Raw genomic sequence first — 26365 nt, forward strand, 5'->3', positions numbered from 1 at the left:
AATCTTGATGTCAGGTTGTGGGACAAAAATTTGTCAGCACAAAAATCTTATTCTAACTCTGTTGTATGTGTTTGCTTTTCAGACTTACAAGTACATTTTGTACATTTTATACATTGTATGAATATACATGTACAAAATATACATGTACATGTAATGTACAGATTAAAGTTTTGACTGAAATATTACATTTTTAAAATGATAACACAAGTGACAAAATATATGTTATAATTGGGATGTTAACCTAGCTGACACATTCTTTATGTACATGTTCCAAGTAAGGATTGTTGTCCTTGGTTTCTGTATGCCTTTTTTTTTTTTTTTACGTTTTAATTTTATATCATAAATCATGTTGTTTCTTTCCCATTTTGTCATTCCAGTATCTTACATCATATATGGATTACAATACAGTATAGGTTTTACTCATTTTTTGGTGTTGAAGGCCATGCAGTGACCTACTGTATGACTGTACATGTACATATGTTACTGTAGTTGTCTCACTGGCAATCATGTCAATTTTTCTTATTTAAATTTTACATATATATGTAGATGCCAATTTTATGTCAGGTTCACGCCTCTTTGTAAAGTTCTTAAAGAAACATTCTATTTAAATAAAAATATCAAAATATTCACAGAACTACAGTCCTATCAATTTTATATGTGTATCTCATTTGCAGTGTAAAATGGATTGTACATGTATACCAGGACCCGCTTTACATATTGAAATAATATATTAAAAAAAAAAAAAAAAGGAAATTTTTCTTTTAATTAATTAACAGTTTTAATGCTAATTTATTTTTTTAACCAATCAATTTGGTCATTATCATGCAAAAAAGTAAATTGACATCATTAATAATCTCTGAGTTAATAATCCTCCTGTCTAACACACTAAAAAAAATCTTACAAAAATGTCCAAATATGGCTGATTAAACTCACTGAACTATTCTTTTATCTACACTTATCTATTTAAAAATAATAAAGAATGTTTTGTGTATGCTAAATACTGATCCTGGTCAACTAATTTTTCTGATCTAATGCAGGTCATTGATTATTGGGTTAATATATGTAAAATGTAAAGTTGTTCCGAACTATCGTCTAGACAGGCGACAAACTGTGACCTTTCAATGTTTACCTGTCTGCTAATACACAAATAACAAATCACAGAATACTTTCAATTTATTTCTCTTTGTTTTGATAAAAGAAAGAAGCCTAGCATACCCTATTCATATCACTCAGACAATTTATAAAAGAGAGCTTGTATTTCTAATGATTAAAATATTTAGCACAATTAAAAAAAAACTTGTTGCCATTGCACAGCACCGTCTGACTGATCTGCAGTGCATATCAATGGTTTCTGTTACAATTGCGCTGTATAAAATCTTGTCAGTACCAACAAAATTTAATATTTTCAGTAACTTACCACATAATGAAATCAATGTAATCACACACAGCTGATAAACTTTCATTTTTCAAGTTCATTTCGCAGCATTTTCTCTCTACAGTAAACTAAACAACGTCGTGCTTCAGTCTTGATCAGAGTTATGTAAACGCTTGTAAGCTGTGCACCTGTCAAATATGTTTTTTTTACAGTTTTGTTAGGACCGCATCAATATGCAATTAAATTGCAACACTCACTGTCATCTCAGTGTCTCTTATCCATGAAACAGCACGGTAGCATTACGTGAGGCGCTTGCATAATTGTACAATGATATCTTAAGTAAAATGGACGATTCCATTGGCATTTGATTGAATTTGAAAGTGTGAGACCATTGACTGCTTTTAGAAAAGGATGAGCGTCATTCCATTTTAATTCGGTAATTTTGTGATAACTTGGCAATAACAAAACTGAAGTTTCTATTCTTCAAAATATAAGGGTACACTACTTATTAATACGGATAGTTATCTATGCCAATCCGTTCTGATTCAGTGTCTTCTACAGTTACCTCCCCTTCAACTTTAGCAGACGAAAATTTTCAGTATGAAAAGGGTAAAAAATGAAAATTGGCTACATAAGTAAATATATAATTTATTGATAGCTTTCATAAACAGTAACTCATTAAAACACAAGTTTCTTGACTTCCCTTGATTCAATAAATGGCCAACATGAGTGCCAAGTAGATTTTCTGCTTTTTTTATTTAATTTTCTCTGAAAGTGAAAATATTTGTTTACACATTGACATACACTTTTTATTTACATTTGTTAATAACAGACTATTTATACTTATGCTTGCCATCAATGTTATTTACCTGGTAAAGATATATTGCATGCCTAACTCAGCCGTCACAATAAATTTTTGAGTCCACAAGCCCCAGGCCCGTAGCCAGGAATTTCACAAGGGGGTTTCGTTTGACTTACAAACTCGACTTTAACAGTCAAAATTCAAACAGAACATTGACTTTAACAGTGCAGATTTGATTTCAAGGGGGGGGGGGGGGAGGGGTTCGTCCGAAACCCCCTGGCTACGGGTATGAGCCCAAAGCTCAATTTTTTGAAAATTTAAGTTGGTTTCTGTTGGCTTGTAGATCAGAATTTTACAAGCCAGAAAGCAATTTTACAAGCCATGGCCGTAGGTTAAGTGTGAAGACTGCTTACTTCTAAACTCACCAGGGCCTGAAGTTTGAAGTTGTCTGCCATCTGATATCGTCGGTGGCAGCATTGTCATTGTCTGAACATTGTCTTAATCTATTTAAAAAATCTTCTCCTCTGAAACTACCAGTCCAAACTTTAACTAGATGTTCCTTAGAGTTATCAAGTTTATAAAATTGTAGTTTTGATCCATTGACAAACATGGCCATCTTGACTAAAAATAGAACATCGGGGTCAAATGCAGTTTAGGCTTATAATTTAAAAACTAAAGATTTTAGAGAAAATCTGACATGGGGCTAATTTGTTCAATTTGTCAAGATCTATCTGGTCCGAGACCACCATTGTCGTCCCTTGATTTTCGTTGTTCACAAATATAGTCCCTAGTGTTGACAGTGGGTTACTTGCTATTAATTTTTATACCTCTTCCAAATTTATTTCTCCATGTTTAATGCCTCAAATTGCAAGTAGGGGGATAAAATTACACTGTAAAAAAATTTGGGTCCAGAATTTTAAAGGAAAGTAGTGATTTGGTCCAGCTGAAAAAGGTTGAAAATGAGCACTTCGGAAGCTGTCAAAAGATTTCAAGACGCCCTAAACATAAAATTGTCCATATTTTGAGTTAGAGGCGATGAAGTTTTCTATAATTTTGATATAATTTGTCCCAAAAGTAGTACAACACACTGTAAAAGTTTCTTTGAGAAAGCGCAGGTGGGATTTTTTTTATTTTCATTTATGTTCTAAAAGAAATGCACTACGAATTAATTGTGTTCTCGGACCTAAGAGGTGAAATCTGTAAATATAGAATTTGTACTCTGGCAACTTCCCTAAATTATTTGATGGTGTCAACTTGTCAAATAGCATGAAACTAAAGGATTTAAACTTTTATTTTATAGAATTTCTGCAAAAATGACCAATTTTGGCATTTTATGGTCAAAATAGGCATTTTATAACTTTTTCAATATTGATTCATAAATGGCATCCTGACTTTCTATCTGGCAGGTTTTCATGTGTCAATATTTGTGTTTCTATGCCTTTATCTACTTCATTTACTTATTTATGAACTCTGAATCTACAGAATAGAAGTTTATCTCAGACAAAATGTGCAAAATGTGTTATATAAATGACCCTTGTCTAACGCCTTGTTTGGATGAAGTCAATAGTGGGGAGCTTGGTACATAAAATTTGATGTCCATATTGAAGACCTCACTAAATTTGTATCAAATGCACTTTACAATGTCTATTGTACCTGTTCCATTTCACATAATATCTTTCTTTTCTTCTGTAGGATAGCAAGTGGTTTAAATATAAGCCTGTGGAGAATAAATTGCATGCAAGTTTTTCCCTAAAAAGGCAAAAATCTTTGTATCAGCCCATACTGCTTGTAAGAAAAGTTGATTGCAAGAGTCTTTTTGTGCTCAGATTTGTTGTATCATGTCACATGAGTATAGAAATGATAAAAAAGACACAAATTTTTATTTCTTAGTCTCAATATGCATTTTTTAATGTAAATATGTGGCACGGCCTAAATTGACCCTAAGTTTTTTCCACTCTTAGTTGGCCCATGACCCTTTTAAACTAATATGATATGTTATTTGTAACTTTTCTTTCCATTTAAAGTACTTTCAATACATATGTAAGGATTATTTATAACCAAAAAGCTTCACAAATTTAAAATTGGGGGAAAATATTACATCTTCATGTAAGGCCCCCCTTCATTGAAAAACCTCAATTTTTAGGCGCAGGCTCATATAAATTTGACTTTTGAATAATTATGCCAAGTCTTATAAATCAAATGAGTACTCTATTGCTTTAAGTACATGATAAGTTATATATTAAGTCATTTGAAAAGTATTTTTTTGCAATATTTGAATTTTTAAAGCCCCAAATGTTGATAGTTGAAATTTTTCAATTTTAACGTCAAAATTTTACACGCAAAGAGGAGTATAGAATTTTACTTAATGTCTATAATATACATCCTATTGTCATGAAACTTTGTAAGCAGTGTTATAATTCATTAAGCTTTGGTCATACCAAGTCTTTTTAAGATTTGTCAACTCTTTATACCCTATTAGGTCCGAGACCACCATTGTCGTCCCTTGATTTTCGTTGTTCACAAATATAGTCCCTAGTGTTGACAGTGGGTTACTTGCTATTAATTTTTATACCTCTTCCAAATTTATTTCTCCATGTTTAATGCCTCAAATTGCAAGTAGGGGGATAAAATTACACTGTAAAAAAATTTGGGTCCAGAATTTTAAAGGAAAGTAGTGATTTGGTCCAGCTGAAAAAGGTTGAAAATGAGCACTTCGGAAGCTGTCAAAAGATTTCAAGACGCCCTAAACATAAAATTGTCCATATTTTGAGTTAGAGGCGATGAAGTTTTCTATAATTTTGATATAATTTGTCCCAAAAGTAGTACAACACACTGTAAAAGTTTCTTTGAGAAAGCGCAGGTGGGATTTTTTTTATTTTCATTTATGTTCTAAAAGAAATGCACTACGAATTAATTGTGTTCTCGGACCATCTGACAGCACTGAAACTTTCATTTCAGAAATCATGTCTTTCACCTGTAAAGGTCCTCAATTTTGCATGCCTTAATGACGTCATTTACCAGATAGAAGGCACGCCTGTATCCCTGCTCTATTTTTAAAGTTTTCAGCACTTTCATAATCGTCAGTTAAAATATTGATTTGGGGATGTAAGGCGGTCGGGCAGTCGTGCAGGCAGCAACCAAATGTTGTCCCTGCAATTACTCATGAACCGTTCAACTAAAACTTTTAAAATTTTATTATATCAAGTTCAATAATGAAGATTTTGACTTTTACCATTCAGGAGTTATGGTTCTTGAAAGATTGAAAAATGGCGTTTCCATTTGTGTCCGTGCATTAACTCATGAACTGTTCAACCAAAGCTTTTCAAATTTTAATATGTTGTTACTGATGACAAAATGGAGGTCAAGTTCAATAATGTTGATTTTGACTTTTACTGTTCAGGAGTTATCATGGTTCTTGAAAGATGAAATAAATGGCGTTTCCATTCATGTTGTTCATTTACTCATGAACCATTCAACCTAAGCTTTTAAAATTTTAATATGTTGATCCTGATGACAAAGAAGGTCAAATTTGATATTGACGATTTTCACTTTCACCGTTCATCAGTTATGGTTCTTGTGATATTGCCAGGACACAAATAAATGTTAATAAATCCGGTTTGCTGTCTTTCTGACAGCCTCTTGTTTGGTATTATCATGAATATTATTATAATATAGATAGATATAAAGATTTACAAAAAAGTAAATATGATTGAAATTGTCAATTGACCATTTAAGAAGGTATTGCCTTTAAAGATAAGTTTACACAATTTTTTTTATCAAGTTTGCTAACTTTTAAAAATATTCTCCTCAGAAACCATTGAGCCTATCAAATACTTCTTAACTTTAAATTAATGTTCCCTTAGGAATCTAGTTTATGAATTGTATTCAAATTCTTGATCCATCTACAAAAATTGCCGCCATGTCTAAATTTAAAACATATAGGGGTCAAATGCAGTTTTTGGCTTATATCTCAGAAACTAAAGCATTTAGAGAAAATCTGACTTGGGTAAAAATGTTCTTATGGTCTAAAATGTATCATCCCTGTTATTTGTTTTTAACATTAAAAATCTTATCAAATGAATCTAGTATTGATTTTGTCTCTTATTTCCTTCAACGTTGAGAAACATTTACACTATGGTAAAAATGGAACATGTGGTTAAAATGCATTTATTTGCTTTTGAAGAAAATATGACAGATTTAATGTATATTTAAATGGCATTTTTAAGCCACTCATTAATATATATTGTAAAGCAAAAATAATCATTGATGAAAGATTTAAGCAAAAAAATAACAGGTGAGCAATTCAGGCTCTTGAGAGCCTCTGGTTTACTTTAACTTGATGGACAACGACGTGCAGTTTAAAAATTATATGTTCTTTTCACTGTACTCTACAATATCACACAATCTTATCAAACACAAGTTTATTTTTCAGTTGCTGACTTGCTTTTTCATTGATATTTTAACAGTTCTGTTCTTTTTCAGCTATTTTATTTTGCATGTATGAAGTATATGGACATATAGAGGTTACAAAGAATGACAGCAAAAATGTACACGGATTTCAAACAAAGTTGGTGGAAAAACAAAGAACAGCATTCTTGACCACAAATGGCAAATATAAAAATAGAAGAGTAAGCTATACATGTTATTTCAAATTTTATTTCTTAGTTTTAACAAGTTACCCAGAGAAAATATCTGATATGACTTTGGTCAAAAAGGGTTTCAGTTGATTATATTTAAAAAAAAATTCTCAACATATCCATTTAACCAATGACATTAAACTGTGTCTAATAATCTCTTCTGTACTTCTGAAGATCCTTAACAAGTTTTGTAACTATGATGCCAGTCAGAAATTCAAAATTGTCACCAGCAGATATGACAAAGGTCAAAGTTAAAAACTCAATTCACAGTGTGACACTTAACAGCTAGTATTCATCAAAACTGGAATTCTAAAATATTTAACAAAAGTTGACTTGAAAAAAAAAAATCTAATATGAATGACTTTTATATTTAGACAAGAAGACAGCAAACTAGTGATGCTGATAATTTCTGGTTTGAAATAATAGATGGTGCAAAGAAAGGTATGCAAAATTGGAAACAAGATTTGGTGTACATGTAGATGAATTATTCATGAACAGGGGCGGATCCAGCCATTTAAAAAAAAGGGGGGGTCCTAACCCAGGATAAAAGGGGGGTTCCAATTACATGTTCCCATTCAAATGCATTGATCGTCCAAAAAAAGGGGGGGTTCCAACCCCAGAACCCCCCTCTGGATCTGCACCTGCATGAACCAAGATTACAAACATTGGAAACAATAGATTTAGTGTTGATTTACAATACATGAACTAACATTACAAACATTGGAAACAATAGATTAAGTGTAGATGTACAAATTACAATACAGGGGCGGATCCAGCCATTTAAAAAAAAGGGGGGGTCCTAACCCAGGATAAAAGGGGGGTTTCAATTACATGTTCCCATTCAAATGCATTGATCGTCCAAAAAAAGGGGGGGTTCCAACCCCCAGAACCCCCCTCTGGATCTGCACCTGCATGAACCAAGATTACAAACATTGGAAACAATAGATTTAGTGTTGATTTACAATACATGAACTAACATTACAAACATTGGAAACAATAGATTAAGTGTAGATGTACAAATTACAATACATGAACTAACATAACAAACATTGGAAACAATAGATTTAGTGAAGATATACAATACATGAACTAACATTACAAACATAGGAAACAATAGATCTAGTGTAGATTTAAAATACATGAACTAACATTACAAACATTGGAAACAATAGATTTAGTGTAGATGTACAATACATGAACTAACATTACAAACATAGGAAACAATAGATCTAGTGTAGATTTAAAATACATGAACTAACATTACAAACATTGGAAACAATAGATTAAGTGAAGATATACAATACATGAACTAACATTACAAACATAGGAAACAATAGATCTAGTGTAGATTTACAATACATGAACTAACATTACAAACATTGGAAACAATAGATTTAGTGTAGATGTACAAATTACAATACATGAACTAACATTACAAACATTGGAAACAATAGATTAAGTGTTGATTCACAATACATGAACTAACATTACAAACATTGAAAACAATAGATTTAGTGTTGATTCACAATACATGAACTAACAAAACAAACATTGGAAACAATAGATTAAGTGTAGATGTACAATACATGAACTAACATTACACTCATTGGAAACAATAGATTAAGTGTAGATGTACAATACATGAACTAACATTACAAACATAGGAAACAATAGATCTAGTGTAGATTTAAAATACATGAACTAACATTACAAACATTAGAACAATAGATTTAGTGATGATTTACAATACATGAACTAACATTACAAACATTGGAAACAATAGATTTAGTGTAGATGTACAAATTACAATACATGAAGTAACATTACAAACATTGGAAACAATAGATTTAGTGTTGATTTACAATACATGAACTAACATTACAAACATTGGAAACAATAGATTTAGTGTAGATGTACAAATTACAATACATGAACTAACATTACAAACATTGGAAACAATAGATTAAGTGTTGATTCACAACACATGAACTAACATTACAAACATTGAAAACAATAGATCTAGTGTTGATTCACAATACATGAACTAACATTACAAACATTGGAAACAATAGATTTAGTGTTGATTCACAATACACGAACTAACATTACAAACATTGAAAACAATAGATTTAGTGATGATTTACAATATATGAACTAACACTACAAACATTGGAAACAATAGATTTAATGTAGATGTACAATACATGAACTAACATTACAAACATTGGAAACAATAGATTTAGTGTAGATGTACAATACATGAACCAACACTACAAACATTGGAAACAATAGATTTAGTGATGATTTACAATACATGAACTAACATTACAAACATTGGAAACAATAGATTTAGTGTAGATGTACAAATTACAATACATGAAGTAACATTACAAACATTGGAAACAATAGATTTAGTGTTGATTTACAATACATGAACTAACATTACAAACATTGGAAACAATAGATTTAGTGTAGATGTACAATATATGAACCAACACTACAAACATTGGAAACAATAGATTTAGTGATGATTTACAATACATGAACTAACATTACAAACATTGGAAACAATAGATTTAGTGTAGATGTACAAATTACAATACATGAAGTAACATTACAAACATTGGAAACAATAGATTTAGTGTTGATTTACAATACATGAACTAACATTACAAACATTGGAAACAATAGATTTAGTGTAGATGTACAATACACGAACCTACACTACAAACATTGGAAACAATAGATTTAGTGATGATTTACAATACATGAACTAACATTACAAACATTGGAAACAATAGATTTAGTGTAGATGTACAAATTACAATACATGAAGTAACATTACAAACATTGGAAACAATAGATTTAGTGTTGATTTACAATACATGAACTAACATTACAAACATTGGAAACAATAGATTTAGTGTAGATGTACAATACATGAACCAACACTACAAACATTGGAAACAATAGATTTAGTGATGATTTACAATACATGAACTAACATTACAAACATTGGAAACAATAGATTTAGTGTAGATGTACAAATTACAATACATGAAGTAACATTACAAACATTGGAAACAATAGATTTAGTGTTGATTTACAATACATGAACTAACATTACAAACATTGGAAACAATAGATTTAGTGTAGATGTACAAATTACAATACATGAACTAACATTACAAACATTGGAAACAATAGATTAAGTGTTGATTCACAACACATGAACCAATATTACAAACATTGAAAACAATAGATTTAGTGTTGATTCACAATACATGAACTAACATTACAAACATTGGAAACAATAGATTTAGTGTTGATTCACAATACATGAACTAACATTACAAACATTGAAAACAATAGATTTAGTGATGATTTACAATACATGAACTAACACTACAAACATTGGAAACAATAGATTTAATGTAGATGTACAATACATGAACTAACATTACAAACATTGGAAACAATAGATTTAGTGTAGATGTACAATACATGAACCAACACTACAAACATTGGAAACAATAGATTTAGTGATGATTTACAATACATGAACTAACATTACAAACATTGGAAACAATAGATCTAGTGTAGATGTACAAATTACAATACATGAAGTAACATTACAAACATTGGAAACAATAGATTTAGTGTTGATTTACAATACATGAACTAACATTACAAACATTGGAAACAATAGATTAGTGTAGATGTACAAATTACAATACATGAACTAACATTACAAACATTGGAAACAATAGATTAAGTGTTGATTCACAACACATGAACTAACATTACAAACATTGAAAACAATAGATTTAGTGTTGATTCACAATACATGAACTAACATTACAAACATTGAAAACAATAGATTTAGTGATGATTTACAATACATGAACTAACATTACAAACATTGGAAACAATAGATTTAGTGTAGATGTACAATACATGAACCAACACTACAAACATTGGAAACAATAGATTTAGTGATGATTTACAATACATGAACTTACATTACAAACATAGGAAACAATAGATTAAGTGTAGATGTACAATACATGAAGTAACATTACAAACATTGGAAACAATAGATTTAGTGTAGATGTACAATACATGAACTTACACTACAAACATTGGAAACAATAGATTTAGTGATGATTTACAATACATGAACTTACATTACAAACATAGGAAACAATAGATTAAGTGTAGATGTACAATACATGAAGTAACATTACAAACATTGGAAACAATAGATTTAGTGTAGATGTACAATACATGAACCAACATTACAAACATTGGAAACAATAGATTTAGACTGATTTTATTTCCTGATTTTAAAAACATAGAATGCATGTATCATCTCTTCATTCATTTAATGGCTAATTATGTATTTTCTTCTTCAGATTACAGTGAAACCCTTTTTTCAAAAATTACAGACAGAAAAACAAAATTGGGACCCATGAAATTTACTTGTAAATGGGATAACAAAGAAAATAGACAGGAACAGTTTGAAGCTGCATTCATCGAGTTTAAAAAGCCAGACCGTGAGGCAACTTACAGGGAGTATGAACGAATTGTAGCTATGAATAAAGATGAACAAATTCTATGGTCAGATCACTTGTCATGGCCTAAAAAATTCTTCTCAGATGGTGAAAAATATAACACAGCTGTTGGAAAGATATCAAACTCAGGTAAAAAATGAACAGGTAAAAAAACGGAGAAGATACCATTTGGACAATCGAAATCCATAAATATAACAAAAACACAGTTAAACAGACAACATCTTGATGAAAAAGAAAAGCAATAAAAGAAAAGTAACAGACCTTAAACACTAAACAGAAACACAAATCTTGAGTGACATGAACCACATCAAAAATGTGAATTTGGGTGCTCCAGAAGAGAAAGCAGTTAATAAATGTACTCCACTAAAATGACACCTGTTGTGTTACTCACACAAGCTGAATTAGGTAATAAGTTTTATTTGGTGATGTCACAACCAATAAAAAGAGGATGTAATGGTGGCTACAACATCGAGATCCCTGACTCTGATACTCTACAATGGTCAACCTCTCTATAGCTTGCTGTTTGATGTGAGCCAAGGCTCCATGTTGAAAACTGTACTTTGTCCTTATATGGTTTACTTTTTACAAATTGTGACTTGGATGGAAAGTGGTTTCGATGGCACTCATACCACATCTTCTAATATCTATTAAACCTCCTGCTTAACAATAAAGAAACTTTTTTTGCATGGAGAGGAGCACTGATGTTTCCTATAGGAATGCAGATTGTCTGTTGTTAAATAAATCCTGAAAAAGTACAAATATATTTCAGTAATGAATTTTATCATTTTGATGATATCAGTTGATGAGAACTTTTTGTTGTCAACCAGAGATATGTTTTACAAAGTATGAGTTGCTCTTTCCTTAAACAAGAAGTTTTTGTCGGCATTGACCATTCTTTTGAATGAAACAAATTCAGACTTAATCTTTCAAAGTTCAGAATGAGGAATACTTGTGTAAAGGTTCGAGAAGTTAGTGTGTTTTCATACTTTTGCACGAGGAGAAGCACAAGATTATTTGTTATTTTATTTCATAATATTCACATTGGGGATGTGGATGTGGGATACAGGGGGTAAAATTAGAACCTGAGAAAAAGAAGGAGATAAAATAGAGCAGTGTAAAGAAATCACACTAAAAAATGGATTTGGAAATGAGCACCTCCACAGAAGACACAGTTTCTCACATTTGTTTTTGCAATATCATATACTCTTTTATAGATGTAGTAGATATTCATTAATTTTACAAATCTGAGACACCATTACCGGTAAATTAATCTATCAATTTGTAATTTCAGAAGCATATCTTGATATTTATGCCTCTAGAATGAAGTGTGACAATGAACAAGGATGGTATAGATGTACTGTGTTTGTCAAGAGACCTGGAAACAATATTAGATATCAAACCAGCAGTAAGAAGTGGATGTTAATTCCTTGTAAGTAGACATGAGAAGATGTGGTATGAGACAACATTTATCCAAGTCATTATTTGTAAAAGTAAACCATTATAGATCAAACGTAAGGTTTTTAACACTGAGCCTTGGCTCACACCGAACATCAAGCTATAAAGAACCCCAAATATGACATATGTAAAAACATTCAAACGAGAAAACCAGTCTAATCAATAGAAAACCAGAAAAATTTAACAGGTTTTAAAAGCAGCAGTATTAAAGAAGATTTTACAGTTTAAAATTTTGGAATACTATACATGTAATTGATTAATTATTCATGGTCATGGTTAGCAGAAGTTAAAAAAAAATCAGTTACCCCACAAGTAGATGTTATGCATTGCCAGTTAAACTGATTGATGGCTGTTTCAGATATAAAAGTAAGGGTCTGTAAACATTTTTTATTTCACCCTGCCATTCATGAGATTTTAACTAGTTATTTCCTTTAATTGTTCATGGTGATCTTTTTTAAAAATAATTGCACACATTAAATTTTATTAGAAGTGCCTTCCCATCCCTCATATTATAAATTCCAGAAGTTCAAGTTAAAGTCACCAAGCATATATACATATAAGATGGTCAAACAGTATTTCATCAGTTAATTCTTTTTTTTTAGGTATGGTAAAGTATGGTAGAATGAAATCAAAGGTTGCTTGGGGTACCGGTGGATCAGATTCTCATAATCTTGATCAATTCTTTTTTGAAATGAAATCCATTTCTGGTGATATATTAAAAAAAAGTAAGAACATCTATCTGGTTTTTTTTCTGTACAAGCACATACCTGTAGTATTTTTCTTCAAATATGTTACCTTACACATGAAGAGCATCCAAATCTTTACATACATTTTGAGTCCTTTCAATAAGGCTTATTAACTCAAACAAATTAATTAGTGGGTCTTTGAAGGCACAGCTTCAATATAAATTTATATGTATGGTTTGGTTTAAATATTATTAACTGGTAATTGATGTGAGAAAATACAGCATTCTTGTGGTTTCAACCCATTCCATTTGATAACTTAAAAATTGTCAACCAAACCTTTAAAAACATTTTTTTTATTTTTGAGGACAGAATTAAGGTCAATTTTTGTATCAACTATTCTCCTGTTTACTTTACAGCAGATTTCATTGAGTGTGTAGCCAAAGGTAATATCTTTGGTTGGCTTGCTTGTAATAGCTGAACCATGAAGTCAATTTTAGGTCAGGTCTACTACCCTCCTTTCAAAGAAGCATAGTCCAACAGACAGATAGATTGGTTTTCTGTCGGAATAGTCTATTCTTAAGGTAGGGAAGTTTTCCTAACCTAACGATGACTTCACGGTTCAGCTAACAAGCAGGCTAACCAAAGATATTACCTTTGGCTACACACTCAATGGAATCCGCTGTAGTTGTTTTAACAATTCTTGATTGATCGAAAAAAAAATCTTTTTTGTTCAACCAATTCATTCTAATCCAAACAAATGATTTGTATATTAATGACAAAATTAAGATACATGTATTGAAAAAGTTTGTTAGAAAATAAATGTTGTTTTGTCTTAATGATTGAAAAAAACACAGTGGCTTTATTTTAATTGCTTTTTCTTAATGAAATATCAATGAGGCTAACAATGCTACTGAACTAAAATGGAAAGAAAGTCAGACCTACTTACTTAATTTCTAACTATCAATTTAACCTGTTTTATGTAAATGAATATATATATATATGCTTAACTCTTTTTTCCATTCAGGATCCTCTCAGAAATTAGTAGATGTGATCGGTCGACCACACACATACAAATATAAAAAGTTTACAAAAACAATAAGACTTCATGAGTGTAGACCATCTAGTGGAGTAATGCAAAAAGCAACATACATACTGGGTTTTGTGTTTGAATTTAAAAAAATCGGTGAGGAATTCTATCAGCCAATAGCAGGAATAAATGACAGAGGAAATATTGTTTGGTCAGAATCTGTATACTGGCAGCAAAATTATCTATGTAAAGTAGGAAAAACAAGATGTCCGACGGCTTATGGATCAGTTACAGAAAGTGAGTGTAAAACATGAATAAATCTTAATGGTAGCAATAGCATTATCAACCATATGTTCTCAAATTATACATGGCTAAAACATGAATAAATCTTAATGACAGCAATAGCATTATCAACCATATGTTCTCAAATTATACATGGCTAAAACACATGCCTGATAAATTTACAGTTTGTTTCTGCAGATAAACAATAATTTAATAATCTTTTTACACATATCTTGCTTTAAAATTTAGTAGGCTTGGGAAAGTTTTATTTAAATCAGGCTCCTTGCTCTGGCAGGGATTAGTCAATTTTTTCACAAGTAGCTCACTTACTCCAGTAATTTGCCAATGATTTACTTTTAACATAACACAGTTACTTACATTTGGAAAATAAAATATAAACATAAAATTCTGATTTGTGATTTGTAAGTTTTGGGTCTCAAACTAAATTTAAAGGATTGTTCACTTGAGTATGCTATAAAAAGATCATGTTTTTTCAGTTTTGTAGTCACACAAGCACCTGTTTTCATTTCAGATCCATCTTTTACATTAGTAACAACTGATTGTAAGAAATATGAAGGATATTATAAATGTCACGTCTTTGTTCAGTTTGCTGGTTCTCCTGCATCAGAACAAATTGAATCTGAAGTCCTTCTCAAGTCACCAGATTGTAAGTCTTCATATGCCTTGGTAACTATTACCATTGTTTTGATATAAAACACAAAATAGAAAACTTCTATAATTGAAAGTAAAATTTCATAAAAAGTTTTAAGAGAGCAGAATGATTTTGTATTAGAGTACAGTCACATATTGCAAGTGAAAATTGGAGATAACATTTTATAAATTTCATACATTTGCAGTGCCATTTTAGCTCACCTGACAAAACATCCTGGGTTAAATACTATCATCATTTTTTGTCTGTCATTGCTGGCCAAATGGCCTGGCTTAAATACTATCATCACTTATTTCCTGTTATTGCTGGCCAAATGGCCTGGTTTAAGTCCAATCATCACTTGTTGTCTGTTATTGCTTGCCAAATGGCCTGGGTAAATAATATCATCACTTGTTTTCTGTTATTTCTTGCCAAATGGCCTGGGTTAAATAATTTCATCATTTGTTTTCTGTTATTGCTGGCCAAATGGCCAAATGGCTTGGGTTAAATACTATCATCACTTGTTTTCTGTTATTGCTGGCCAAATGGCCTGGGTTAAATACTTTCATCACTTATTTTCTGTTATTGCTGGCCAAATGGCCTGGTTTAAATACTATCATCACGTATTTCCTGTTATTGCTGGCCAAATGGCCTGGGTCAAATACTATCATCACTTGTTGTCTGTAATTACTTGCCAAATGGTTTGGGTTAAATACTATCATCACCTGTTGTCTGTTATTGCTGGCCAAATGGCCTGGGTCAAAAACTATCATCACTTGTTGTCTGTTATTGCGTGCCAAATGGCATGGGTTCAATACTATCATCACTTGTTTGTTATTGCTGGCCAAATGGCCAAATAGCCTGGGTTAAATTCTATCATCACTTGTTGTTTGTTATTGCTGGCCAAATGGCCTGGGTTAAATACTATCATCACTTGTTGTCTGTTATTGCTTGCCAAATGGCCTGGGTTAAATACTATCATGACTTGTTTTCTGTTTTTAGTGGCCAAATGGCCTGGGTTAAATTCTATCATCACTTGTTGTCTGTTATTGCTTGCCAAATGGCCTGGGTTAAATACTTTCATCACTTGTTTTCTGTTATTGCTTGCCAAATGGCCTGGGTTAAATACTATCAGCACTTGTTTTCTGTTATTTCTGGCCAAATGACCTGGGTTAAATACTATCATCACTTGTTTTCTGTTATTGCTGGCCAAATGGCCTGGGTTAAATACTATCATCACTTATTTTCTGTTTTTGCTGGCCAAATGGCCTGGGTTAAATACTATCATCACTTATTTCCTGTTATTGCTGGCCAAATGGCCTGTGTAAATACTATCATCACTTGTTGTCTGTTATTGATGGCCAAATGGCCTGGGTAAAATACTATCATCACTTGTTGTCTGTTATTGCTTGCCAAATGGCCTGGGTTAAATACTATCATTACTTATTTCCTGTTATTGCTTGCCAAATATCCTGGGTTAAATACTATCATCACTTGTTTTCTGTTATTTCTGGCCAAATGGCCTGGGTTAAATACTATCATCACTTATTTCTGGCCAAATGGCCTGGGTTAAATACTATCATCACTTATTTCCTGTTATTGCTGGCCAAATGGCCTGTGTAAATACTATCATCACTTGTTGTCTATTATTGATGGCCAAATTGCCTGGTAAAAATACTATCATCACTTATTTCTGGCCAAATGGCCTGGGTTCAACACTATCATCACTTGTCTGTTATTGCTGTCCAAATAACCTGGGTTAAATACTTTCATCATTTGTTTTCTGTTATTGCGTGCCAAATGGCTTGGGTTAAATACTATCATCACTTATTTTCTGTTATTGCTGGCCAAATAGCCTGGGTTAAATACTATCATCACTTATTTCCTGTTATTCATTGCCAAATGGCCTGGTTTAAATACTATCATCACTTATTTTCTGTTATTGCTGGCCAAATGGCCTGGGTTAAATACTTTCATCACTTGTTTTCTGTTATTTCTGGCCAAATGGCCTGGGTTAAATACTATCATCACTTATTTCTGGCCAAATGGCCTGGGTTCAACACTATCATCACTTGTCTGTTATTGCTGTCCAAATAACCTGGGTTAAATACTTTCATCATTTGTTTTCTGTTATTGCGTGCCAAATGGCTTGGGTTAAATACTATCATCACTTATTTTCTGTTATTGCTGGCCAAATAGCCTGGGTTAAATACTATCATCACTTATTTCCTGTTATTCATTGCCAAATGGCCTGGTTTAAATACTATCATCACTTATTTTCTGTTATTGCTGGCCAAATGGCCTGGGTTAAATACTATCATCACTTATTTCCTGTTATTGCTGGCCAAATGGCCTGGGTTATATTCTATCATTACTTATTTTCTGTGATTGCTGGCCAAATGGCCTGGGTTAAGTCCTATCATGACTTGTTTTCTGTTATTACTTCCCAAATGGCCTGGGTTAAATACTATCATCACTTGTTGTCTGTTATACTTATTGCTGGCCAAATGGCCTAGGTTAAGTCCTATCATCCCTTGTTTTCTGTTATTGCTTGCCAAATGGCCTGGGTTAAATACTATCATCAATTATTTTCTGTGATTGCTGGCCAAATGGCCTGGGTTAAGTCCTATCATGACTTGTTTTCTGTTATTACTTCCCAAATGGCCTGTGTTAAATACTATCATCACTTGTTGTCTGTTATTGCTTGCCAAATGACCTGGGTTAATTACTATCATCACTTTTTTCTGTTACTGCTTGCTAAATGGCCTGGGTTAAATACTATCATAATTTTTTGTCTGTCGTTGCTGGCCAAATGGCCTGGGTTATATACTATCATCACTTATATCCTGTTATTGCTGGCCAAATGGCCTGGGTAAAATACTATCATCACTTATTTCCTGTTATTGCTGGCCAAATGGCCTGTGTTAAATACTATCATCACTTGTTGTCTGTTATTGCTGCCCAAATGGCCTGGGTTTAATACTATCATCACTTGTTGTCTGTAATGGCTGGCCAAATGGCCTGGGTTAAATACGATCATCACTTGTTGTCTGTTACTGCTTGCCAAATGGCCTGGGCTAAATACTATCATCACTTGTTGTTTGTTATTGCTGCCTAAATGGCCTGGGTTAAATACGATCATCACTTGTTGTCTGTTATTGCTGGCCAAATGGCCTGGGTTAAATACTGTCATCACTTTTTGTCTGTTATTGCTGGCCAAGTGGCCTGGATTAAATACTATCATCACTTGTTTTCTGTTATTGCTGGCCAATTGGCCTGGGTTAAATACTTTCATCACTTGTTGTCTGTTATTGCTGGCCAAATAGCCTTGGTTAAATACTATCGTCACTTATTTTCTGTTATTGCTGGACAAATGGCCTGGGTTAAATACTATCATCACTTATTTCCTGCTATTGTGAGTAAATGGCCTGGGTTAAATGCTATCATCACTTGTTGTCTGTTGTTGCTTGCCAAATGGTTTGGGTTAAATACTATCATCACTTGTTGTCTGTTATTGCTTGCCAAGTGGCCTGGGTTAAGTCCTATCATGACTTGTTTTCTGTTATTACTTCCCAAATGGCTTGGGTTAAATACTATCATCACTTGTTGTCTGTTATTGCTTGCCAAATGGCCTGGGTTAAGTCCTATCATCACTTGTTTTCTGTTATTGCTTGCCAAATGGCCTGGGTTAAGTCCTATCATCACTTGCTTTCTGTTATTGCTGGCCAAATGGCCTGGGTTAAATACTATTATCACTTGTTTTCTGTTATTGCTTGCCAAATGGCCTGGGTTAAATATTATCATCACTTGTCGTCTCTTATTGCTTGTCAAATGGCCTGGGTTAAATACTATCATCACTGATTGTCTGTTATTGCTGGCCAAATGGCCTGGGTTAAATACTATCATCACCTGTTGTCTGTTATTGCTTGCCAAATGGCCTGGGTTAAATACTATCATCACTTGTTGTCTGTTTTTGCTGGCCTAATGGCCTGGGTTAAATACTATCATCACTTGTTGTCTGTTATTGCTTGCCAAATGGCCTGGGTTAAGTCCTATCATCACTTGTTTTCTGTTATTGCTTGCCAAATGGCCTGGGTTAAGTCCTATCATCACTTGCTTTCTGTTATTGCTGGCCAAATGGCCTGGGTTAAATACTATTATCACTTGTTTTCTGTTATTGCTTGCCAAATGGCCTGGGTTAAATATTATCATCACTTGTTGTCTCTTATTGCTTGTCAAATGGCCTGGGTTAAATACTATCATCACCTGTTGTCTGTTATTGCTTGCCAAATGGCCTGGGTTAAATACTATCATCACTTGTTGTCTGTTTTTGCTGGCCTAATGGCCTGGGTTAAATACTATCATCACTTGTTGTCTGTAATTGCCAACCAACATGGCCTGGGTTAAATACTATCATCACTTGTTGTCTGTAATTGCCAACCAACATGGCATAAATGGCTAAAAATAAAACAAGGGGAAAATGCAAAATTTTCTATTATCTTGAAACCTGATTAAGAAACAGAAAATCTGATGGTAAAAATGTTTAGAACGTTACCGTCTCTTCACATCAAAATCCTAAGACAACTACTTACAAGTTATTGTCCTTTATAAAGGATGAAGCTTTCCCTTTTTCGTGTTTGACTATTATCTTGAAAACTATAATAAATAAACATAAACTGAATAGCAAGAATGATCAGCAAGGTAAGATCTACAAACAAATTAACATTGACAATATCATCACTACCATCAGTTGAATCCATTTAGAAGTAATTGTCCTTTTTTAACGAAAATTTTTCTCAAATATCTCAAATCTATATAAGTTAGAAACTTTATATAGTAAAAATATCAGCAAGACAGAATCTACAAATAAAACATCATAATATGAGTCACTGCCCTTAAATGATGATATTTGTTTTTACCTTTTGGAGTTTTGGGCAAAATATAGAAGATAGAGAGATGGTAAACAGAATTACACTTAACAGTAATACAAAATCAACTAAAGAGAGATTATTAAAGTCGTGAATTATTTTATGGTCTAAAGTGAAATATAAGCATCTTACATAAACACTGTAACTAAAATAAACAAAAGCAAGATTTTAAGGTTTACATATATTGTTGGGTTATAGGCTGCTTTCTTGTGATATGTGCACAACATTTCTCAATTAAGGGCATACGATGCAATTTTGATCCCGTATTTACACATTGATAAAAATTTCAATTTTAAGACTATTTTTTATGTGTTTAAAGTTTTCCTGTACTAATAAAATCTAAAATGTTGTTTATTTGCTCTTTAATGATCTTGTTTACATGGACAATCAATTTTTGTACACCATACTTTTTCAATAGTCATAAGTAGTTAAAGGATTAAATACAAAAGTACTAGAACCTTTTTTTTTGCAGGTGGTGCAAAAGAATCAAAAAGTCAGCCTGAAATCCAAGTAAGCGACAGTTTAACAGAAGAAGAGGACAAGACACAATTGGTAATTTATTATATGCTGTAAAAATCTGCGAAATACTACTTGTAGAAAGAAACCTAATGGGCCAGATGAACTTAAAACACATCTTAACGATCTAAGTGAAAATGCAACTACTGGAAGACTTCAGTCAATTTCAACTAAGAATACCTTATATTTACCAGGTAAAATGTGAATCCATACCCATCCAAAGGATTAATTCTTAGGTTCTTTCTGTTTTATGAACTAAGAATACCTTATATTTACCAGGTAAAATGTGAATCCATACCCATCCAAAGGATTAATTCTTATGTTCTTTCTGTTTTATGAACTAAGAATACCTTATATTTACCAGGTAAAATGTGAATCCATACCCATCCAAAGGATTAATTCTTATGTTCTTTCTGTTTTATGAACTAAGAATACCTTATATTTACCAGGTAAAATGTGAATCCATACCCATCCAAAGGATTAATTCTTATGTTCTTTCTGTTTTATGAACTAAGAATACCTTATATTTACCAGGTAAAATGTGAATCCATACCCATCCAAAGGATTAATTCTTATGTTCTTTCTGTTTTATGAACTAAGAATACCTTATATTTACCAGGTAAAATGTGAATCCATACCCATCCAAAGGATTAATTCTTATGTTCTTTCTGTTTTATGAACTAAGAATACCTTATATTTACCAGGTAAAATGTGAATCCATACCCATCCAAAGGATTAATTCTTATGTTCTTTCTGTTTTATGAACTAAGAATACCTTATATTTACCAGGTAAAATGTGAATCCATACCCATCCAAAGGATTAATTCTTATGTTCTTTCTGTTTTATGAACTAAGAATACCTTATATTTACCAGGTAAAATGTGAATCCATACCCATCCAAAGGATTAATTCTTATGTTCTTTCTGTTTTATGAACTAAGAATACCTTATATTTACCAGGTAAAATGTGAATCCATACCCATCCAAAGGATTAATTCTTATGTTCTTTCTGTTTTATGAACTAAGAATACCTTATATTTACCAGGTAAAATGTGAATCCATACCCATCCAAAGGATTAATTCTTAGGTTCTATCTGTTTTATGAACTAAGAAGAGTAAGTTCTGTATGGAGTCTTTTATTTTTTACTTTGACAACTTGTTAATGATAAAATTAAGGATATTTATTTTTGATGCATCAATTATCATGTTTCAATGAAAGCATATTGACAAAAAATACATATTACATGTTTTCTACATGTTTCCAAGATACTCATAAAAAAGCGAGAGAGAAAAAATTATCTCAGGAAAAAATTACTACATGCAATACAGTGTATTTTGTATGTATTTTTATTACAGCCACCACCTATTGACAAAGAGGAAGATTACACAGACATTTACATAGGAGTTGGTGTTGGTACTGTATTACTGCTGATCCTAGGTTTCTTATTTTGGTAAGAAGTTTGTAACAATATAACTATATTGTAAACACAATTTCTTTTATGCCGTTCCATATAAACCCTTATCAAGGTATATAACATGAGCATTTTATTAAATCAAGGGATTTTGACTCCCATGGGAAGAATCACATGTATGTCATAATGGTATCGGAGAATGCTTTCATGTTCCTCACCACTATGATATGACAATTCAATTCAATTAAAAGTGTTATTCCAATATATAACTATCTTAAGCTATTTCTTAGATTGGAATTTAAGTGAAAAAAATTTATAATATGATTATCATACATGTATACAACCTTGGTGGCTTTATGCAAGACCCTTAAAGTAAATGGTAAAAGAGGAGTGGACAATATACCTAGAGACTGTCAAGAGCCTGTGTTGCTCACCAGTATTTACTGATGCTTTGGAAATCATGTAAAATAAGGTTAAAATCATATTAATCAATAGTATTAGATATTGGATATTATTAGATAATATAATGATATCTAAGATAATAACAAAAAACTGCAAAATTTTCGTAAAATTACTTACTCAGGGGCAGCAACCCAACAATTTGCCACCTGTCAGATTTGCTCTTAATGCTTTAGTGATAGAGATATAAACCAAAAACTGAAACTAGATACCCTAATAATAATTATGGCCAAGTTTGGTTAAATTTGTCTTAGTAGTTTTCAGGTCAGGTGAGCTAAAAATGTAATTGTTATTTCTAATTATTATGTTTGCAAAGAAATACTTGAATTTTTTCTGAATATTTCACACTTTGTAGGTAATTTTATGCAATTAATCATTTTGACCTACATGTATGCAAATAAGATGACTTTTTGTACAAAGTTAATTGTCAATAATGTTTTTTTAGGAGTACAAAGAAAAAAATGCAAGAGAGCAAAGACAAAGAACAAAAAATAATGCTGGTATGATATAAATTTATTTAATATTCGAAAGAAACCAACAGATATAGATTTAGGAATTCGATATACCAAATAAAAGATAACCCAAATCCATTGAAATCACTCGTAATATTTCCAATGACTCCAGATTACCTTCGTTATACAAATAAAGATAAATTGTAAGAAAAACTAAATAATAATCATAATAAAAAACAACAAATAGTAAGTTTGAATTTTTGGCAATTTTTTGTCATGGATTTATTAGGACTGTTCAACTATTCATCAACCGGCCTATGAATTTGCTTTCATCGACAATGTCTCATTAATGTCCAAGATAAAAACATTGAAGGGCAACCATCATATGTTTTCTCCAAATGACAACTAGGCTACCAGACGCCAACTGTAATAAATTCAGCCATTCAGTAAATCAATATATTCAGTTCATATTCTGTCCAATCCATGACGCTTCTTTAGCAATATCTGAAAATATACCACAGAGAGCAGAAAATATTCTCAAGGGTGGGATAGGGTGGGTTTTGTGTTCCTTCGGTTCAAATCACGCAATGAACAATTCACAAAAAGCATGCAATTTTATACCAAATAAAAGCGGGAAAACCGCTTATGAAATTAGTAGGTAAATGAAAGACGCTCAAGTCCTTCCAAATTAAAGAAAAGATAACTCAAGATTTAGCAGACGATAATCTTAATTTATTAAATTGATTTAATGCTTAATGATTAAATCTTATTAATTATTTTGATGATGTGGAACAAATAACACCTATACAAGTGCCAGAGCCCACTTTGTAGTTCACCATTCTTGTTTGAGCATATCTTTTCTAAATTTGAAATAAACATGTTTTAGAAGAACAAATGCGGACTTTTGCATTTTCAATGATTTAATTTATATCTAAAATATTTGTTTGAATAGATATGCACCCTAAAAGTCATGTTGAGTTTTGGCCTAAAAGACAAAATTAAAAAAAATATTTAATGAGCTTTGTGATCATATTTTTGCCCACACATATTTCTTTATAAATCAGTCATTAATATTACATATTAAAACTAAAAGAGTTATATTCTTTTTTATGCCCAACCTAAGATAGAAGAGGGGCATTATGTTTTCTGGTCTGTTCGCCACTCGTTTGTTCATCGGTCTGTCCCGTTTCAGTTTAAAGTTTTTGGTCAAGGTAGTTTTTGATGAAGTTAAAGTGTGAACAACTTGAAACTTAGTACACATGTTCCCTTTGATATGATCTTTCTAATTTTAAAGCCAAATAAGAGTTTTTACCCCAATTTTACGGTCCACTGAACATAGAAAATGATAATGCAAGTTGGGCATCCGTATACTGAGGACACATTCTTGTTTTAGATTTACAGTTGTTAATAAGTTCAACTAGCAAAAGTGGTATGCAATATTTTATTAAAATCTGTGACTTATACCATTCAGCGAAATTGACCTTAATACGATAGTATATATTTAATAGGATTATAGGACTTTCAAATATCAAAAATAATCACTTATATGTTTAAAAAAAAGTATAAAATACTAAAATTTTGGAGAGGCAAAAAACTGAGGTATTATTTGTGTGCAGCTTACCAGAAAGGAACATACACATATATATATAAATCATTAGAGAGACATACTTTTACTGATATCAAGTTTTGTTTCACATTTAGGTATCAATGGTTTTTTTTCTGTTACTATTCTGTAGGATTTCTGTTTAACTCATATTTTAAGGCCTAATTGTATTTACTAAAGTTGCTAACATTGCTTTGCCTCATGCCCTGGTTCTTAGAAATCATACCACAGCACATTTCTGTGTTTTTCTAATTTACAACTTTCAGTTGTATATTACAATGCATTTTTTTTTTAATCCATATTGCTAATGTTGAGTTTATTCCATGTACTTTTAGTTACACAAAGAAAAAATGGAAAAACAAAAAAAGGACCAAGAGGAACTAAACATGGACCAAGGAAGTAAACAAAAGGAGCACAAAAATAAAAAATCATCCAAACATATTAATAAGAAATCATCCAAACATAGGTCAAAGGTAAAGTGAAAATGGAAAACATGTGACAAAACTTTTGTTTATTTTCTGTTGTTATATTTGATAATAAATGAATTAAGCAAGCTTAAGGACATTGTTTGAAGCATCATAGCAAGGTCTAGAAACCCTTTTCAATAGTTTTGTCTATGTACCATTAAACTATACAGTCATCAGTTATGTCTTTGTTTACGTTTAGTATGGTGTTGATAACCTAACCAATACAAATGCAAACTTTGTATATTTTATAATGACTCCTTCAACTGAAGATAAACACATCTTAACAGCAGTATAAGAATAAGGAGATGTAGTATGATTGTCAATGAGACAACAATTTACCAAAGTTCAATTCAAGTTGATGTAAGCAGTTATAGGAAACTATATGACACTCAACAATTAGAAAAACCCATACTGTATGGCCGGCTATAAAAGTCTCTGACATAAAATATATGAAACAATTCAATTGAGAAAACTTAATTTATAAGAAAACAATTTATGAAAAACAAATATTACAGACATGAACCAATGACAACCACTGAACTACAAGCACTTGACTTGGGACAGGCACAGAAAGAATGTGGCAGGGTTAAACATGTTTGTGAGCAGGCAACCCTCCTCCTAACCTGGGAAAGTTGTGTAACAGTACAACATAAGAACGAACTATAAAAATCAATTGAAAAAAAGCTTAACTCAATAGATTCAAATAGAATTTCATCTAACAAAAACACGAAGTGGATGTGGCCAGGTTCTTGTACATCCCAACAACAAAAAAAGTACAGATCTGACAGTACATGTGTAAAGCAAAATTATATCCGGGTGAAATTTGATCCGGAGGAAAAAATGTCACAGTAGTTGTTGTTATTTTTTTATCCGGAGGATAATATTTCCCTGGGATATTTTTTCCTTTGCTGTGAAATTCTATCTGGGTAGTTAACTTATTGAATAGTTATTAGAAAAGACTTATTCTTTAAAAATACTATGAAATAATAATAGTGTTTTTGAAATAAAGCGAAATTTTAAAAAAAAATGTATTATAATGGGA

General features: G+C 31.7%; 2 protein-coding genes across 5 annotated transcripts in view; one reads left to right on the top strand and one right to left on the bottom strand.

The window, feature by feature from the left end:
* Positions 1-1681, bottom strand: part of LOC134706786 (bone morphogenetic protein receptor type-2-like) — a 31186-nt gene extending 29505 nt beyond the window's left edge. The window contains exon 1 of the mRNA XM_063566057.1: positions 1418-1681. Within this exon, the coding sequence (XP_063422127.1) occupies positions 1418-1463 (46 nt within the window). The 5' untranslated portion in view covers positions 1464-1681. The remainder of the gene's footprint in view (positions 1-1417) is intronic.
* Positions 1551-25410, top strand: LOC134706787 (uncharacterized). Of its 4 annotated transcripts, none has more exons than XM_063566061.1 (12): positions 1551-1678; positions 6660-6805; positions 7189-7255; positions 11230-11517; positions 12680-12817; positions 13446-13568; positions 14554-14853; positions 15371-15505; positions 20888-20967; positions 22287-22381; positions 23247-23301; positions 25192-25410. In XM_063566061.1, the coding sequence occupies exons 2-12, from the start codon at positions 6674-6676 to the stop codon at positions 25336-25338; spliced, it is 1560 nt and encodes a 519-aa protein (XP_063422131.1). In that variant the 5' UTR covers positions 1551-1678; positions 6660-6673; the 3' UTR covers positions 25339-25410. The 4 variants fall into 4 exon arrangements, with proteins under 4 accessions (XP_063422131.1, XP_063422130.1, XP_063422128.1 ...); XM_063566060.1 differs by having other exon boundaries at positions 1587-1811; XM_063566058.1 differs by lacking the exon at positions 1551-1678 and adding an exon at positions 1873-1984.
* The last annotated feature ends 955 nt before the right edge of the window (positions 25411-26365 follow it).

Source organism: Mytilus trossulus, chromosome 2, assembly GCF_036588685.1.
Source record: "Mytilus trossulus isolate FHL-02 chromosome 2, PNRI_Mtr1.1.1.hap1, whole genome shotgun sequence".
NCBI lineage: Eukaryota > Metazoa > Mollusca > Bivalvia > Mytilida > Mytilidae > Mytilus > Mytilus trossulus.